This window comes from Anser anser (assembly GCF_964211835.1).
Source record: "Anser anser genome assembly, chromosome: 3".
NCBI lineage: Eukaryota > Metazoa > Chordata > Aves > Anseriformes > Anatidae > Anser > Anser anser.
The window spans coordinates 5282823-5301701 of NC_139722.1; the positions used below are offsets into that span (position 1 = coordinate 5282823).

Here is an 18879-nt window from a genome sequence, read left to right on the forward strand (position 1 = left end):
TTTTTACTATCTCCTGCATTTATTTATTTATTTTTTTATTTAAGAGCTGTGAAAGTTGAAAAGGAGATTTGCAACTGAGCACTAGATAAACATATTTTTATTACATGCTTCAGGTTTAAAGAGGATTTAACTCCAAAATAAATGTTAGTTTAAGAGGTACTGCTTTCACCAATTTACAGATGCAATATAAAAGTCAAAATAAAATGGGTTACCTTACTATATAAAAATACCAAAATAAACACAAATTCCACCTCCCTCCCTCCTCCTAACGCAGTATATATCAACGTTAGAAGCCATCACAGGTTAAAAAAAATAAAGTTTCTTGATCAGTATTGATTATTGATCACTTATGTTAATCGAGTCCCAGAATGCAGATACAGATTTATATTCAGCAGTCAAAACACTAAAGCCATTAGGAACAAAGCACCATTTCTGTGATCAGCATCCCACTGCCCTACATTAACAGAGTGACTGCACTGGCATACATCATCTTGCTTCAAAGGAGACTCCATATATTTTGGTCTCTCAAAGGAAGTCCACCTTCTCATATATCTTTTCAATGAGGGTTAACATGTTCTTCATATCAGCTGACTGCTGAATAGTATTCATATCCTTTAAAAGACCCTTCTGATTTTTTATCTTCAAAATTTCTTCCTAAAGAAAAAATAATAGACAATATAAATTAAAAAAACAATTATATTGAATCCAACAGAAGTTTCACTCCATCAGACATTCATGCAGACTACCTGTATTTAGATTCAGCTAAAAATAAAAGATTAAAAGGCACACACTGAAACAGACTTCCTTCCATCAGTTACACAGAGGTATACTTCAGAAATGATTACATGCTCTTTTAGAACCACAGGGCTCATAAGAAAAGACAAGTGTTCCTTTAAGTGGCAAGTTTTCAAGGGTTTTGTTCTGTTTTTAAAGCACAAGCTCATTATGTAGCCCTGAATGAAGAGAAAGAAAAAGGAAAAGCTTTCAGATAAATTGCCCTCTCTGGCACCGTTTAAGTAATAAAAGCACTTTCTGTTGCCTTCCTTCTCATACTCAAGCTGCCTCCGAAAACATATTCCATGCTCACCTGCAAAGTGGGTGCCTGTAAACTGCGCTTGGGGAGTTCTGGAAGGTGGAGTGCCCCAGTGCCACCTTCCTGGAACACCTAGAAGGAAGAAATAAACAAACCTGAACTTTTAAATTTTGCAACTGAAGTTGAAAAAATGAAAAGACATTCTCAAAGGCAGATGAGTCCTTTATACAACACTCTCTGCAGAAACAGCTCACATGTACTAGCTCTTGAAACACCTTCTCCTTAGAGGAATGCAGCAAAACCTGTTGCCAATACCTTCCGGGCCTTTTTTTCATCTTCCTCTAACTGTTTCTTGAGCGCCTGGATTTTGTTCTGCAGTCTCACTATAGTTTCTTCCACGTGTTCTGCTGATTGCTCAGCTTCAGTTATTTCTTCCTAAGATAAAATATAAACAAAAACAGAACAAAATCTGCTTTAGAAATGGTGAGTCTTTTGTGCTTAATATACAGCATAAAAATCCCTACACAAACAGTCCTGAAGAATGGGAAAAAAAAAAACATAACAAGAAATACAAGAAATTAACATCTGTTCCATCTCCTGATAGTACTTTAAGAAAGCATTGAGAGCTTAATGTCTCTTCTCCAAAGCATCAGCCAAGTCACTGAAAAAAAGAAAAAGAAAAAGAAAAAAAAAATACTCTGCTCTGTAGCTAAAGTGGGTGATGGTGAACACTGGACTACTCTTCCACAGAAGCACAGGCATAGCCAGCAGTCCTTCTAGTAAAAAGCTACAATGCACTGAGGAGCAGTATCACAAAACCTATTTTCTTCCTTTCCATTTCTTTCATACCTGCAGTTGTATCAAAGTCTTTTCATTGGTCTCAAGCATTTGTTTCTCTGCCAACTGAAGGCTCAGGACATTCTTCAGGTCACCCAGCTTCCCCGGAGGCACCTTTAAGGTCTTGAAAAGTCCCAGCATCCTTTATAAAAAGAGAAAGGAAGCATGACTACTTGTTTGGAGTTCTTTGAAAAAAAGAAACAAACAAAAAACCAGAAACAAACAAAAAAATTACTAATGAATTCTCTGGGAAGAAACTAAACTCAGTTTAGCCCAATTGCTGTCAGCAGAGTAAAAGTATCAAGACAGGAAGAAAAGCTGTCCCAGATTCTTTTCCAAACTGGAATTCCAAAATTCACTAACCAAAGGTTAGCAAATGTGATGCTCATCTACAAAAAGTGCAAGAAGAAGGATCCAGGGAATTACAGGCCTGTCAGTTGTTTACTGTAGGAAACAATATCAAATACTTTGCTAAAGTCCAAGTATCTTCTTGTTATATACAAACTGTCACAGTTTACACAGATTTGATATGGAGGTGCAGGAGGAGTTTGGCAACTCAGAAATCAAACCTGACACATCACAAATGAAGCATAAAAAAGAAAACAAGTTATGAAAAACTAGCTGCTTGTGTTCACATACTGGAAGACCAAAGAAAGCAGCATACAGGTTTAGGCCCAATGTTGATAAGGGGTACACCAACCCACACGAACACAAAAATTCTCAGCCACAAACAATTGTTCCCATAATGGCATAAAAGGACTCCAAGTCATGCCCTAGCAATTTTTTTTTCCTTTGACTTCTCTTTGAATTAACTTTAACAGTCACAAAAGGAATTAAAATTTAAGAAAACTTAGCTCACTGCTCCTGCCTCTATCATAAAATGATAAAATAAATAGCTGCTGACAAACGTAAACCCTACTAAATAAGTACAAAGCTTATTAAAAGAGCTGTTAAGAATACCTGCTTAGTCCTGCTACTTCTGTAGAAGTAGCTAAAATGGGTCTGGATACTTTCAACAATACTTGCTTGTCCACTGTCAAAATACCTCCCTCCTTGATTTTGCATCCACTCTCCCTTCCAAGTTTTCCTAAGTGTGATGCTCCCAGGAGCAATCCTGGAACTATGGCACAGAACAACTGGGTAAACCAAATTCCCTTTTTCTCTCAAAATTATAATTTCTTACCTCTCTTTCAAGAGGTTTAGGTGTTTCTGAACATCTCCTTTTCCCCCACTTTGTTGGCACAAAATAGATCTGGAAAGAAAATAAAGGCAAAGTTTTTTTTAAATCAGAAAGCCTACAAGCACAGACCTCAAGTCAAGTAAACATAGTCAGAACCTCTCTAGATGAAAGTTTCCAGCTTCACACAAAGTTATATCATACATTCTTCAAAAGAAAAGGACTTGTGGGTGCTGGTCAACAGCCAGCTGAACATGAGCCAGCAGCGTGCCCAGAATGGCATCCTGAACTGCATCAGAAATAGTGCAGGAAGCGATTGCTCCTCTATGCTCAGCACTGGTGAGACTGTGCCTCGAGCACCGAGTCAGCTTTTCGGACTTGGGCAATGTCATGATTTTTACTTTATTCCCTGGGGAATAAAGAAAAGAATCACCAGGATATTTGGCACTTACAGTATTCCCGAGTCCATTACAGTTTCCAGAAACTTCCTGCTGCTCTCTGAGAGAGTCTGCCAAGATTCTGTTTTAGCACTGGTTAGTTTCACTTTTTTTGAATAACCTCTTTCACCTGATAACACAAAGAAAGAAAGAAAAAGATATGATTTGTTGAACCTGGATAAGCAGCTTTTTTATAACTCGGTCGTGCAGTAGTTGAAGATGCAATGGTTTGGATTTTTCCATCTCACAAAAATATCAGATCAAATCCATCTATATTACATGGTGTTATTTATTTGCAAGTGACAAGTTCTTTAACAAGCACGAAATACAAAAGGTTCTTTCCTACAGCAGCAGATTCCATTCTAACCAGATACCTTTCCAAAACTGCTGGAGATAGAAACAAGACAAGGCCCCTGCTGTGTTGATTCTCCCACGTGTGTAAATTCACAGCAGTTACTGCTAGCACTTTATTTGTGAGAGATAAAAATAAGGAAAGACTACAATCTTACCTGCAGGGGAATAATCCTCATCTTCCTTATTTTTCCTTTTGACTGTCTGAGTGACTCCCTGAAAAGAAAGATTTACTCAGAATTGCAACATTTGTAGACATTCTCTGCTGTGCAACCATTTATTTACTACCATTAACCTGCCATAAAAAGCACGTGAAAGCACTTCAGTGCTTGACATTCCTCTATTATTACTGACTAGAGAAAAGGCTTTCTGAACTGTGACACTGTAGTTTATCTCAAGTAGGTTAAGGAAAGCGATTCATTCTTCTTAGTTCCTCCCATTCCAATAATGGGCCATGAAATAAGAAATACACAAGATGTTTGCCTAACCAGCACTGAGCTCACACTGCTCATAAGGTAAGCTGTTAAGCAAACTCTTTCCAACAGTAAGCTGCTCAGGCCAATCCTGAGATATGGAGAGAATATTTTCCAGGACTGAATAAACGTCACATGAGCCAAAGGAACTTAGATTTCACCACTCTGTTCAAGGAGACTCTATGCAGGTCTTCAAAACCACAGCCAGCTCGCCTTGTTAACCATCAGGCAACACTTCCCTCTGTTGACCAAACACACAGTAGCACACACCTGCTCCCTGGTTTCCAGGATTCCTAGTTAAGGTGGGGGGGCTGTATTATGGCTTTGCCTGTGGTTTTTCTTTGTGTGATAGTTAGTTTTTTTGTGTCAGTTTTCTTCCCAGCAGCTTGCATAGTGCCATATTTTAAATCTGTGACTGAGACATTGCGGATAACATGGGATTTTAGCTGTTGTTGAAGACTGCTTACACAGCATCAAGGCCTTTTCTGCTTCTCATACTGCCCTGCCAGCAAGGCTGGGAGTGCGCAAGAAGCTGGGAGGGGACACAGCCAGGACAGCTGCCTCCAACTGACCAAACAGGTGCTCCATACCACATGACACTGTGCTCAGCAATAATAGCTGGGGGAAAGAAGCTGGGATGTTTGAGGGTATGGCATTTGTCTTCCCAAGCAACTCTTACGCATGATGGAGCTGTCCTGGAAACAGCTAAACATCTGCTGGCCAGTGGGAAGCTGTGAGTGAATTCCTTATTTTGCTTTGTTTGGGTGTTTAGGTTTTGCTTTACCTTTTACCCTATATTTATCTCAACCTCACAAGTTTTCTCGCTTTTACCTTCATATCATCCCCATCCCACTGTGGGGGAATAAGCAAGCAGCTGTGTGTGGCTGAGCTGCCTACCAAGGTTAAACCACAACAGTCTCAAAGGAACTGTCCACACTGGACATTTCCTCGAGAGGACTACCTTTAATGAAAGGTATAAAATCTGTGAAGTCTGCCAGAAAAGTGGGCAAATATCCATCTTTCTTTCTTTGGTTATTTTTTAACTTATTTGACCCAAAATAATGATTACCTTTCTTTTTTGAGCTTGTTTTCTTCTTTCTCCATCCGTTCCCTTTTTTTTGCTGGTAGGTTTTCTTGCTGTTCCCTCGTTATCTGTCTCCCCCATTTTACTGGAATACGTACGGTGGTGTTTCATTGTCTGTAAACCAAACGGCAAAGGAGGAAACAAAGAATCCAGCAATTATAATCCATCTCATACAAACTGCACATTAACAAGCAAAAGGAAAGAAATGCCACAGCACGTGAGCCTGAAGCTTGGCATACTTGTCTAAGTGCAGGACCATTACAAAAGCATCCCCATCTGCCTTTTAGACAAGGCTTTGTGTAATCTACAAATTTTTGTAGATGTAAAAGCCAGCATGCCAAAGATCAGCAGTGCAACACAATAACTGCAGCGGGAACAATGTGGTCTGCACATAAAGGCCTTCAGCAGTAGAAATTCTTTGTCTTTATAAGGTAGCCTGGTAGAGATAATCCATTAGAACTTTTTTATCCTACTGTCTACCATAACATCCCTTGCTGCAGTTTTAAGCCTTTAATTTCTTGGCTTATTTATTACAGAGATGGAGGAAAAGGAAGCTGCACATCCCACGAGCCTTGCAAAACAGCTCAGATGCAGCTAATTCTTGGTGAGACAAGTTCCTCCAGCTTTGGCAATTACCAACGGTTCTCTCCCAACTGCTACACCCTCCCTCAACTACTGTGTTCAGTTTTGGGCCCCTCACTACAAGAAGGACATCAAGACCTTGGAGTGTGCCCAGAGCAGGGCTACAAAGCTGGTGAAGGGCCTGGAGCACAAGTCCTGTGAGGAGCGGCTGAGGGAACTGGGGGTGTTTGGTCTGGAGAAGAGGAGGCTCAGGGGAGACCTTATTGCTCTCTGCAACTGCCTGAAAGGAAGGTGTGGGGAGCTGGGGGTCGGCCTCTTCTCACAGATAACTAGAGACAGGACTAGAGGGAGTGGCTTGAAGTTGTGCCAGGGGAGGTTCATGTTGGAAGTGAGGAGACATTTCCTCTCAGAAAGAGCAGTCATGCATTGGGACGGGTTGCCCAGGGAGGTGGTGGAGTCACCGTCCCTGGGAGTGTTCAAGGAAAGGTTGGACGTGGTGCTTAGGGACATGGTTCAGTGGGTGACATTGGTGGTAGGGGGGTGGTTGGAGCAGGTGATCTTGAAGGTCTTTTCCAACCCTAACGGCTCTGGGATTCCTTATGCAGGGGTGCTGGGATACAGGCGGGAGCCCAGAACCGGCCCCATACCACCACCCCTCCCGCAGCTCGTCCGATTTCGCCTCCCAAGGAGTGCCACGGAGACTGTGCTCCCGGGATCCGCTCCCCGTGGTGACCCCCCCGCCGGACATCACGACACGGGACCATCACGACAGCGACTCTCCGCCCGCGGCGCGCGCACTACAACTCCCAGCATGCAACGCTGCGAGCCCCAACAGCGCAGCAGGCGCTCCGAGCGAAAAGCCTACTGGGAGCTGTAGTCCTTACAACCAACTCCGCGTTCCCCCAACCCCCCGCTCCTAGCGGCTAACACAGCGGCAACCCCCACAACAACTCCCGGCGCACAGACTCACCCCGCTACCACTGCCTCCTCACGGCTCCCAGCAGCTCCGTCTCCCAGCACCGAGCCGTTACCGACCCGTTTTACCCGCGCAACCGGGCGCATGCGCATAGCGACGAGGGGAGGGGAAGGGGGAGGTGATGCGCATGCGCAGTGTGCGCGGGGCCACCGGCAGGGGTCCTGAGGGGCCGTGAGGGGACCGAGGGGTTCGGCATCGCCCCGGGGCCCGTCCCGCCCCTCCCGCTGCCCCGTCCCGCACCGAACAGCGCCGTGAGTGCCCGGGGAGGCCTCGTGGTGGTCCTCCGGTCCCTACTGGGCACCGAGGGGGTGTGAGGGGGCGGGCCGGGGGTGCTCGGTGCTGCCTGGGAGGGCTGAGGAGGGCTGGGGAGGGGGGGGGGGATGATTGTGAGGGCTGAGCGGGGCGGAACGGGGCCCAGCGGGGCTGAGTGTGGCCAGACGGGACGGAGTGGGCCTGAACAGGGCCGAGTGGGGCTGAACGGGGCCGTACCAGGCGTTCAGATGTCCGCTTGCCACATCTGTGCTGCGTGCTTGCCTTTCAGGAGGGCCGTGGCAGGACCTGTGCAGAAGTGCAGCTCGCAGAGGTTGCCCTCAGGCTCTCTGCAGGGAGCTGAGGCTTGTCCAGTGCCCCTTGTGCATGCCAGGTTATAGGCGTGCTGTGTGTAGCATCCAAAAATGTGTGAGGAGCATGTTGCTGCACCGTAACAGAGAGGGGGATGCTTTCCAGCTTTACCCTGACTTTCTCATAAAAGCCTGAGGGAAAAGTTGTAGAGGGGATCTTACTAACCACTAGAAATACCTGAGGGGACCAGGTAAAGAGGATGGGGACAAACTCTTTGCAGTGGTGGCCGGTGGTGGGACTGGGGGTAATGGGTATAAACCGAACCACAGGAGGTTTCATCACCATAGGAGGAAGAACTTTTTTACAGTTCGGGTGACAGAGCACTGGGACAAGCTGCCCAGACAGGCTGTGGGGTCTCCTTCTCTGGAGATATTCAAAACCCACCTGGACATGATCCTGTGTGACATGCTGTAGGTGACCCTGCTTGAGCAGGGGGGTTGGACTAGATGGTCTTCAGAGGTCCCTTCCGACCTCAATCATTGTGTGATTCTGTGTGAAAAGGGTTTCCAGGGGCTGTGATGAGGCAGAGAGGAGGTGGCTGGGCCCTGGAGCCACGCTGTGGAGATTTTGGCTTGGTTTGAAAAGTGTAGGGATGGGGGACATAGGGCAGAAGCAGAGGATCTTACAGTTTGGGCGAGTTTATCCCCCATCTCAGTGTCACACACGATGGGGTGAGCTCTGCAATTTCTGTTATTCCTGTGTTCTCACACACCAGGTTTTATCGCTTTGTTTCTTTCCCAGCATAGCCCTGATTTTCATCCAGCCCAAACCACCTTTTTGAAACCCTCTGAAATGTCAGCAATTTGCTGACGGCACCCTCATTTCAGAGTTCCTATTTGATGTTGGGGGTTCCTCTTTGACCCAAAGGAATTTGTAGATCAGAGAGAGGTGGTGGGAAGGCAAGGAGGCACGCTGTGTTTGTGCACTGCACTGTCTTTCACTGACTGATTAATGGTGGTGCTGCTTAGGGACTGAAATAAGGTGCACAATTCATGTGTGGCTGTAGATGAGTTGGAATATCTTCCCTTACCAGAGGAAAATGTAGGCTTTTTCGTGAACTTTTATGTATTGTCTGGTTGAAAGACAAGGGGAGAGGGCATCTGTCAAGTCAGCAATGAATACATTTCTCTTTTCTCCTGAATAATTGTTTTGGCTTTCACAAACTGCTTAGCCTTTCAGCCTGACTTCTCCTATCTCAGATCTGTATGGTAATGTAAAATATTTCTTTTTAAGCCCTTCAGCTTGCACCGTGCTGGCCAACCACTGGGACAAAGATGCTGAGAGCCAAGGATGCTTTCCTGCGCCTGCGGCCCTGCCGCTGCATTTGCCCGGCACAGCTTCCAGCCTGCAGGCTCGCGTGGCGGTCGCTGCACAGGCAGCCGCTGCACCCCGAGTGGGCTGCCCTTGCTGAGAAGCAGCTGAAAGGCAAGAACCCGAAGGATTTAATCTGGCGTACCCCAGAGGGGATCGACATCAAGCCCTTGTACTCCAAGAGGGACACGAAAGATCTCCCGGAGGAGCTGCCGGGGGTGAAACCTTTCACACGAGGGCCGTACCCGACCATGTACACATACAGGCCGTGGACCATCCGCCAGTACGCTGGCTTCAGTACAGTGGAGGAGAGCAACAAGTTCTACAAGGACAATATTAAAGGTAAGAGAGCTCCTGTGGGAGGCCACTCTGCCATGCAAAGCAACGGGAACCAGTCACGTGTCAAGTTATATGGAAAATGTGATTGTGCAGCCTGGTGGGGTTTGATTTCTCATAGGCTCTTCCCAGTGGCACTGTATTTCTTTAGCAGCCGTAAATTAGATCATTTCTGAAGCTCTGCTTGCTTCGTTTTACTACTGAGATGGAGAGATGAATGTGTTAAATGCTATCTTTAGTTCTTCTGCCTTGACGCTGGCAGAGACAGCATTTGGCTGCATCCCAAAGTTCAAACAGTAGAGATCATGGAGCACTTTGCTCTCATTTTTTTGACTGTAATAAAATACTGTAGAGAACAAATCTGCTGAAATTTGTCACTTAGTTATTTCTGGTATTAATGCATTCTGACATTTTGGGTTTCCATCTCATTTTGTAAGCTTTTAATGAACTCATGCGAATACGTATGAACAGTGGCATTCCTGGTATACTAGTAAAGCAAACTTCCAAAAGTATTGGCGTTTTCATTATTTGAGAGCAGTTTCCCCAATATTTCTGTATTGTGATTTGCAGCAATTCGTTTAAGTAATAGCAGGTGTGTCATCATAATGTACTTCTGAGTATTGCAAAAGCTCTACTGAAAAGTTAATCTTGTTAGACTGACACATCTGTTTTACACCAGCAATGCTTCTTTTTGAAGCTAGTTACAACCTTACCAGTCAAAAGAACAGACCACTGACATTTGCATTCCAAGTAATATGTCTGTGATGCTTTTACGTCCCACTTTACAGTCCTTCGTATGCAAAATGTCACTGTTGAAGGCTGGAGGGGTGATCTTGGGGGGGAATTTTTACCTTTTGCCTTATTTTGGTTAGCTAATATGAAGCAGTACTGGCTGCTGCAGTATTCTTGCAAGTATTGAATCTTTGTGTTTGTAAAGGTCTCAGTGAATTAAGGAAACACAAATACAGGGTATTAGAGGTTTGCAAACAAACATTTCGAAAGAGACTGTTGTGAATATACTCTGCCTTGCTGCTGAAAGTCGCTGGGGAAGCAGGAGTTTTAAGGCTTGGGCCAGCTGGTAGCACTGCTCAATTTGTTCCTCAAGAATGCTTGCTGCCTGAATTTTTCATCGTCATCTGAGTTTTGACGTTGTGATACTGTAATTTTACCTCTATTCTTGTGTTAATAGTTGTATTAATATCGGATTTCTTAGCATTGATTCTGAATCTAACCTAGGTTTTTGTAAAGCATTTTTAATCGATTTAAATCACTCTTTAATTGGAGCAGTGCTGAAATATCAGTTCTCACAACATCAGTGAATCATCAGTTCTCACAACAGATGAAATTTGGTTTGCTTGTCTCAACAGTGAGCTGGACAAATTAAAGTTTTTTTGTCACTGTGCTTCAGAGCTAACACCTAGTTTTTTGGATGAACAGTGGTGGCTGGGATCTGACCATTAAGAGTTCTGATGATAAGCTGATTTGCAAAGGGGTTAGATACAGTTAGTTCAGGAGCAGTGATGCCGATCAGAGGATGAATGTGTGGGATTTGCAGCCCCAAGTACTGCTTTCAGGTTGCAGCAACAAGTCTGCCAAAGAGCTCTAACAGTCCAGTTCTCTTCTTATAATATCATATAAATAAATTTCTCTTGCTGCAGATTTAGTAATGCATCACTTCTCATCAGGAGTAATCAGCATATGTCAAAAGAGCCATGGAAACAATCAGTGTGCATGTGTTTGATTTGTGATAAGAAGTTAATGGGATGTGGTTTATCACACTTTTTTTTCCAGCTACACTAAGTAATATTTCTGAGTGTAAGCCCTGACGCTAAATGTATATGCACATTTCTAATTTGTGGATAAAAAGTTACTCAGTAGTTTGTTAAGCACACCGAGTTGATTATGTGGCTGAGCTGGAAGGACTACAATATTTTTTTCGTCAGTTAAAAGGTTTTTCATTGAAAGTTTAAATTTACCGTAGATTATATGACCTTGTACAAGTTTCAGCAGGGAGCAGTGCTGAACATCAAAAATGGGTTTATTGTACAAAGCTGGATGGTGTAAAATACAATTAATAAAATTAGATTCAGTTCTAATTCAACTTTTGAACACTTCTGAATCTCTTTTTCTGTGTTTTTTTTTGTTTTTTTTTTTCTTGTCTCATTTAGCTGGCCAACAGGGATTGTCTGTTGCTTTTGACTTAGCTACCCACCGTGGTTATGATTCAGATAATCCACGAGTTCGAGGGGATGTTGGAATGGCTGGAGTTGCCATTGATACAGTGGAAGACACCAAAATCCTTTTTGATGGAATTCCTTTAGAGAAAATGTCCGTTTCTATGACAATGAATGGAGCAGTCATTCCTGTGTTGGCGACGTTCATTGTGACTGGAGAGGAGCAGGGAGTGCCTCAGGCCAAGCTGACAGGGACAATCCAGAATGACATACTGAAGGAGTTCATGGTCCGGAATACGTACATCTTCCCTCCAGAACCATCCATGCGGATTATTGCGGACATCTTCCAGTACACCTCAAAGGTAGTCATTGTTCAAGTGCATTTACTTTATTATACCTCGTTACCTACGTATGAGGAACTGTGCAGAACAACCCAGAAGACAGGAAGGCCTGTCGTACAGAAGAAGGATGCGGCTGTGGAAGCAGACAGGAGTACAGCTTAAGACAAGTGAAGGTCCCAAATCACTTACAGCATAAATTTTAGGATTAAGTAAGTCTAAATCAAAACCAGATTAAGACTAAGTCTGAAAGCATGGCAAGAATCATAGAGACAAGGAGTAGAGAGGCTGTTGGCGTAGAGAATGAGAAGCCATGTAGTTAAGAAGCATTATGCAGCTGTAAGCAGGAGCAAGGAGGTAAGAAATCTTGAAGGACTTCAGCTGTGAAATGAAGCATGAGAAGAAGGTAATGAAAAGCGTAAAGTCCTGAAGTACCAAAGTTCAGTACTACAAAATGTTTTCGTAGTTGCATTTTCACTGAAGAGTGGAACACCTTGAGAAAGAATGATCATGATGAATGATAGCTTAAACACAATAATGAAAAAAGGTAAAAGCACGTCAAATAAACATCTGCAAACACCATCTAGTGTGCTGTATTTGCAATTTACAAATAATGGATTATTTCTGGATGTTGATAGCACAATTCTCCCCTCCCTTCTGCTTTCATACGCTGTTCTTTTATTTTTGCAGTATATGCCAAAATTTAATTCCATTTCAATCAGTGGATACCACATGCAAGAGGCAGGAGCGGATGCCATTCTGGAATTAGCTTATACTATAGCAGATGGCTTGGAGTACTGCAGAACTGGACTTAAAGCTGGCCTCACCATTGATGAATTCGCACCAAGGTGAGCTAAACAAACTTACAAGTACAAAACTCGTTTTTCATAAAACCCCTACTTTAACATTAAATGTTCTTCAGTATTTGTGTTCTCAGTCAATATTGGCAGCACTGTTATTGCAAATACATTTTGCTGCCATTTAAACTTTGCAAAAAACAAAACAAAACAAAACAACCTATCTGGTCCACGACAGTCCACATACTACATCTCTGCTAACAGACTGAATAAAATTCATTCAGAAGCCCAAGCATTGCTGATACAGTTGTAGCTTTAGGACTGCAGAATGTATCAAAAGCTCTTGCAATGTTATTGAGTCTTTTGTTATCTAGCATCACTTTGAAATATTTGAAAAAAAATACATGTTTAGCAAAGCAAAAGTTAAGGTATTTCAAGGAGTTTATAATTGCATGTTTCCTAAAAGTGTCGTTTCATTTTCACCAGAATATTGTATCATTGTTTAGTTACTGCCAAACTGAGCAGAATCACAGTTTCAGTGTCTAGTCTTTTCTGATTTACACGTTACCTAAATATACAGCGAGTCTGAAGCAGATGTGGTTCCTGCAGCCTGTTGCATAGTCAAACTGTCGGAGAGAGTTGAATTAACCCCTCTTTCTGAGATTTGTGACAAAACTAAAGTGGATCATTTAGAAAAAGATCCAGCATTATTGTCAGACTTTCTGGTGACAGAGACTGTAAGAGCCTTTGGCAAATTGTTCCAGTAGCTAATTCAGTGCATTTTTAGTATAATGAGTTTTATGGGCTTTTACTAAGCATATTTACTTTTATAAATCTTAGAAGTTATAAATAAAAAGGTAGATCAATTGGCATGTTCCCTGATATGCTATCCAGAATTGAACTGGTGTTGAATTTGGATTAAAATTGCCGGAAGGGTGAAAGCTTGCTTATAATCTGTAATGACTTCTCGTTTAAAGTAGTTTGTGAGTGATAGCTACACAAGAAGATTGTGTCCAGGAGAATTCCTGGAAACTAGAGCATCGTTGTCTGTATCGATGACCTGCTGGAGCACTGCTTCACCTAGGGATCCCCCAAACAATCCCTGGGGGCATTTTAGCAGTTCCAGCAACCAGTGGCACTGGCAAGAGGCACTGCCTGTTGCCTCTTGCCTTGCCTCTGGGCACCACTAGAAAGAGTCTGGCCCCATCCTCTTGACGCCCTCCCTTAAGATATTTGGACTTAAGATAAAGGACTTGTCCTTTACTAAAACAGAGGTTTTTAGATTAGTTTAAAGTTTTATCCTGTTCATACTCTCTTATTACAGACTCTCCTTCTTCTGGGGAATTGGCATGAATTTCTATATGGAAATAGCTAAGCTACGAGCTGGGAGGCGGCTGTGGGCCCACTTGGTAGAGAAAATGTTTAAACCCAAGGATCCCAAATCTCTTCTGCTGAGAGCTCATTGTCAGACTTCAGGCTGGTCACTCACTGAGCAGGTTAGAAATGGGACCCTCATCTGTTTCCTGATTAAAATACGTTTAACTTCTGCGCCTTCGTTTAATTAATTTATTTATTTTCTTTGTGGTAGTATATGCGTGGCTGATATGCCTCAGTCCTGCAGCAGAAGCTTTATCCTTCAGAGCTTTTCTTTTCCTTCCAGGATCCCTTTAACAACGTTATTCGTACTACCATTGAAGCAATGGCTGCAGTGTTTGGGGGTACACAGTCCTTGCATACAAATTCCTTTGATGAAGCTTTGGGTTTGCCCACGGTGAAGAGCGCTCGCATTGCTCGGAATACGCAGATCATAATACAGGAGGAGTCAGGGATTCCTAAAGTGGCAGACCCCTGGGGGGGATCTTACCTCATGGAGTGCCTCACCGATGATGTCTATGAAGCTGCTTTGAAGGTTAGTTTGCATGGTTTTAAGGTACTGTTTGATATGTTGGTAGCTTCTTGAAAGGGAATTCTTACACTTACGCTTCAGTGATTTTTTTAGTAAGTGAACTTTATAAAAACACGGTGTTTAGAGAGAAACTTCAGCCTTTTGGCAGACTACCTTCAGAAAGAAAATAGCCCAATGTAGAATAAAATATAAAATTATCAAGTCTGAAGACTCCTGACTTTACGGGATTTCTGTTTCATATGTAAGGAAAAAAAATGGGGGTTCAAAAGTGGAAAGAGTCAAACCATCCTACCTAGGTACATGCCTACTCATGCCTATGGTTGTCTGCTTGAAACTTTAAAACCAGGGGTTATTGCAAGTGAAGTTTTATAGCCAAACTATAACGGCCTTTGATGCTGTTCCCCATTAGAGCCTCATTGAGAACCTGTTGAAGTATGAGCTAGATGAGCAGACTGAAGTGGGTTGAAAACTGACGGAACAGGCAGACCCAGAGGGTAGTGGACAGTGGTACGAAGTCTAGTTGGAGGCCAGTAACAGGTGGGGTACCCCAGGGATCAATAATTGACAGTCCTGTCTATCTACATTAATGATCTGGATGAGGGGGTAGAGCACGCCCTCAGACAATTCAGGGATGACATGAAAGTGGGCGGGAGTGGCTGCCTCACCAGAGGCAGCTGTGCTGCCATCCAGAGGGACCTGGACAGGCTGGAGAGGTGGGCTGGCAAGAACCTCATCAAGTTCAAGAAGGAGTCCTGCACCTGGGAAGGAACAACTCCGGGCAGCAGGATATGCTGGGGGCACCCAGCTGGAAAGCAGCTCTGCAGAAAAGGACCTGGTATACCAAAACCCGTAGCCTGAGATACAGAGAGAGGAAACACTTTTAGGAGTACAAGACTGTATATTTAAGTGTTGTAAGAATTTGGATGGTAGTGTAAGTGCAAAGCTCATTTTGAGAACCTTACTAATACTTTATTTTTCCCTTTATTTTTTTCTCAATCCTCTGCATTTCTCAGCTCATTGAGGAGATTGAAGAAATGGGTGGAATGGCCAAAGCTGTTGCTGAGGGAATTCCCAAACTTCGTATTGAAGAGTGTGCAGCCCGAAGACAAGCCAGGATTGACTCTGGTAGGGAGCAGGGTGATGAAAGAAGGGGAAACTCCCAGTAGAATACCTTTTTATAAAGTTTTTTTTTGCATGTGTTTGCTTTCATTTGTTTTCTCCTTAGTTTAGGAATAGCAGATTGCAAGTGATAAAATGGTAAGTTTTTAATTGAACATCAGTGAAAGCTTCTGGATATATCAGTATGTATGAAACTAGTATCAATATAAAAACAATCTTACTTGACGTATTGAAGACCAGATTAGACAAAGCCCTATAAACACTATTTTAATGGAGTACCTTGAGCCTATCATATCTAATTACTTAATTTTTGGCATAGTATTTTTGGACTATGGCTCCTGTACTTGAAACTGTGATCTCCAGCAGGTGGCAACATTGACCAAATCTGGCCAAATCTCTCGTTTTGTGTGAGAAGTGCCCGTGTCTCCTGAAGACTGGAAAAACCCAGTCATCTTGTATTAGAGGGAGGTTCTTTGTTTGCGATTGTAAATATGCACATATAATAAGTATATGTGGAGGTGTGTATATGTATAAATATGTACAAATTTACATTTGTATATGTGTAATAAAAACATACATGTGCTTATTACCTCTTTTTGTAGTCTGCATTCTGGTAACAGTCCAGTAGCAGAAACTAGGCTTAACTGGAACATGAAATAATTTATATACACTTAAGTATTTTTGGTGGTGATGTTTGTTTGTTTTGGAGGATACATTTGAAGCAGGTTTTATTGCTTTGAAGAGTGAGAGCGTAGTAATGTTATCAAACACTGCAAATAAAATGATAGTTAAGTCCATACTGGCTGAAAACTAAAATCCAGTTTTTGAACATAATAATTTAATTTTTATTCACATGGAGTAATTTTAAGTAGGAACTTCACTTTCTTATTTGTCTGCTAAAATAAGAAAAGTAAATGCAGAGCAGTGTAGAAGACCAGTATCTTTGCTTAATCCTGTAAAATTCAGTTACATAATCTTAAAAAGAGAAAAATAGCTGATAAATATTAGTGAGTCACTACTAAGTGAGTTTGTAAGATAAATATTCTATTTCAAATCTTTTACCTGCCTACTATTCACTGACTGTTCATGCATTTAACCATCTCTTATCATAAAACACGGAAAATAGACTTAAGTCCTTCTTATCATTTATTTAAGTATTTGAAGCGTATATAGTTATAAAGTAAAGCACTACATTATATTGCTCAAAATTTTCTTGTTCTATAATTATGGTGCCCTTTCATAGTAGTTTGCAAACGTATTCTAAGTTTCTGGTGTTTCCACTGCAAACAGGGTCTGAAGTAATTGTTGGAGTAAACAAGCATCAGCTAGAAAAAGAGGAGACAGTTGAAGTTCTGGCTATTGATAATACTTCAGTCCGTAGCAAGCAGATCGAGAAGATTAATAAGGTGGGAACTACCTTCTTAAATATTAGAGTCATTACAATTGCAGATAGAACCTGAGTAAATGTTACAGGAAGGTGGCTTCCTGAAAACGACCCTCAAATTTCTGAGGACACAGTGGTGTTTAGTGGAGAAGCTGGATTTCTGTTCATTAAATTCAGTGCAGACTGCTGGAAAACCCCAAGAAACAAAGCATTAAAATTCAAACAAAAATGTTCTGTTCATTGGGTTTTAATCCCTGTCTTTAGATAATCTCATGAGTATATAAATAACCTTTCAAAATTGAGAAATTGACATTTTCTAAAACTAAGATAGAAAATAGCTATGCAGTTTTGCTTTAAAAACACGTAATGCTTCTTACTCAGACTGAATATTTTTTTTCTGCACTTCAGGTGAAGGCTAGTAGAGATCCAGCAGCAGCCCAGCAATGTCTTGCAGCTCTAACACAGTGTGCAGCTACAGGTGAAGGCAATTTACTGGCTCTTGCAGTGGAAGCAGCACGTTCAAGGTACTGGGGATGAGGGTGAATATCCAACTGCTGAGTAAAAACTGGTTGATTGTTTTCATCTTTCAACTCTTCTTGACCACGGTGTCAGCAAAGTTGGTTTCTCAAGATGTTCTGTTTCTTTTCTTCAGAGATGGAAATAAATAATGGCTGCAGTTTGAACTTGTAAGATAGACGATTACGTTTCACACTCTGTTACAGTTATGCTTTAATTTCTCATAAAGAACAATGGGGATACAAAGCATCTCATCTGAAATGATGTTGTTCACGCACCTTGTGTTGTTTAAGGCTCAGACTCTTAGCAGTTTCATCATGTAACTAGGTTTCTCAGGCACCCTGCAGTTTCATAGGTCAGGGAGCTTGAGAAGTGTCTGACATGTTAAAATGGATATGCGCAGTCTTAATATAGTCTGTTGCTTCATCCTTCCTTGCACCAGAGCTTGGTGTGAAAACATTTTTGGATTGAGAAATAAGTTTCCTTAGTCAGGCAAAGATGTAAAAGATGCTCTTAAGTAAAGCAGTGAGACATCTTTTAGAGTCCAGTGGGAATGTGTACTTTTTTCACCTAAGGTGAAAGTCTTAAAGTCTTAAAAGACTCTTCTCGTTCCTACATCAAAGTAAGCATCAGTGCCTAGAATATGCCTTATCTACCTGTTCTTTAATTAACTAAATGCCCCAGAAATTAACAAGCCAAATCCACTCCTTATTGTGATACACTCCTGTTTTTTACTGTAACTTCTCTAATTTCTTCATTCATTTTCCTGGAACACTAACAGCCATACTTTGAATACATTTTGTCCCATGGAGAGTTTGTCACAATGCTGCTAGCAGCATGTCTACCTGTGCTTGTCTGTGTATTGTAGGGGTTACTGAAGGGTCGTGTTGGATTTACCAAGGATTCGTGTCTTCTCTACCAAAATTGACAAATTAACTGCTAGTTTCTCTCCTTAGGGACTTTGTTTTTATTATTTTTAAAGGCCTTCATGGGCTGCAGCTCCCCTTTGTAAGTTGCAAACAAAATAAAACATCTCTGCCCTGAAACTAAGTAGTCCAAATACAAGATGTGACCACAGAATGAAGTTGTCATGATGTCTGATAAAGAGCATTTAAAGGAGGGTTGTGAGCTCTGTGAACATTTACAAGGAGCACCTTCTATTAAGGGCAACATGGGAAAAGATTTTCAGGTGAGCACATTCATCCTTGACAAGTAGTAGACAAAGATGGACAAAGGCATGAAGCGCATGTGATGCTGCTTCTTGGTCTGCCCAGTCTGTGTCCTCATAGTGCTTTGTCACCTGATTACACACTGCTACCTCTCATTGCTTGTGAAATGCACAGAGAGGGTGGCAGTAATGATTGAACAGACTGAAGGTGACAGTCTTAACAGGCACATTATGGTCACTGACTTTCTGATATTTGTGC

General features: G+C 42.2%; 2 protein-coding genes across 2 annotated transcripts in view; one reads left to right on the forward strand and one right to left on the reverse strand.

Moving 5' to 3' along the window:
* Nucleotides 1-7078, reverse strand: CENPQ (centromere protein Q). The gene is made up of 9 exons (XM_083831740.1): nucleotides 6945-7078; nucleotides 5378-5506; nucleotides 3994-4051; nucleotides 3500-3614; nucleotides 3054-3122; nucleotides 1883-2012; nucleotides 1349-1468; nucleotides 1088-1165; nucleotides 1-654 (listed from the first exon to the last, which is right to left on the reverse strand). The coding sequence occupies exons 2-9, from the start codon at nucleotides 5501-5503 to the stop codon at nucleotides 526-528; spliced, it is 825 nt and encodes a 274-aa protein (XP_083687866.1). The 5' UTR covers nucleotides 5504-5506; nucleotides 6945-7078; the 3' UTR covers nucleotides 1-525.
* Nucleotides 7062-18879, forward strand: part of MMUT (methylmalonyl-CoA mutase) — a 20042-nt gene continuing 8224 nt past the window's right edge. Inside the window, exons 1-9 of the mRNA XM_083831737.1 lie at nucleotides 7062-7201; nucleotides 8805-9224; nucleotides 11387-11754; nucleotides 12421-12578; nucleotides 13852-14023; nucleotides 14188-14436; nucleotides 15447-15558; nucleotides 16843-16958; nucleotides 17345-17460. Of these exons, the coding sequence (XP_083687863.1) occupies nucleotides 8846-9224; nucleotides 11387-11754; nucleotides 12421-12578; nucleotides 13852-14023; nucleotides 14188-14436; nucleotides 15447-15558; nucleotides 16843-16958; nucleotides 17345-17460 (1670 nt within the window). The 5' untranslated portion in view covers nucleotides 7062-7201; nucleotides 8805-8845. The remainder of the gene's footprint in view (nucleotides 7202-8804; nucleotides 9225-11386; nucleotides 11755-12420; nucleotides 12579-13851; nucleotides 14024-14187; nucleotides 14437-15446; nucleotides 15559-16842; nucleotides 16959-17344; nucleotides 17461-18879) is intronic.

Excerpts from the sequence above, each read along its gene's own strand:
- CENPQ (XM_083831740.1), bottom strand. The coding sequence starts at position 5,503 with ATGAAACACCACCGTACGTATTCCAGTAAAATGGGGGAGACAGATAAC. Across the intron at positions 4,052-5,377 it reads AACAAGCTCAAAAAAGAAAG|GGAGTCACTCAGACAGTCAA; the intron begins GTAATCATTATT and ends CTTTCTTTTCAG. Across the intron at positions 1,469-1,882 it reads AGACTTTGATACAACTGCAG|GAAGAAATAACTGAAGCTGA; the intron begins GTATGAAAGAAA and ends ATTTTATCTTAG.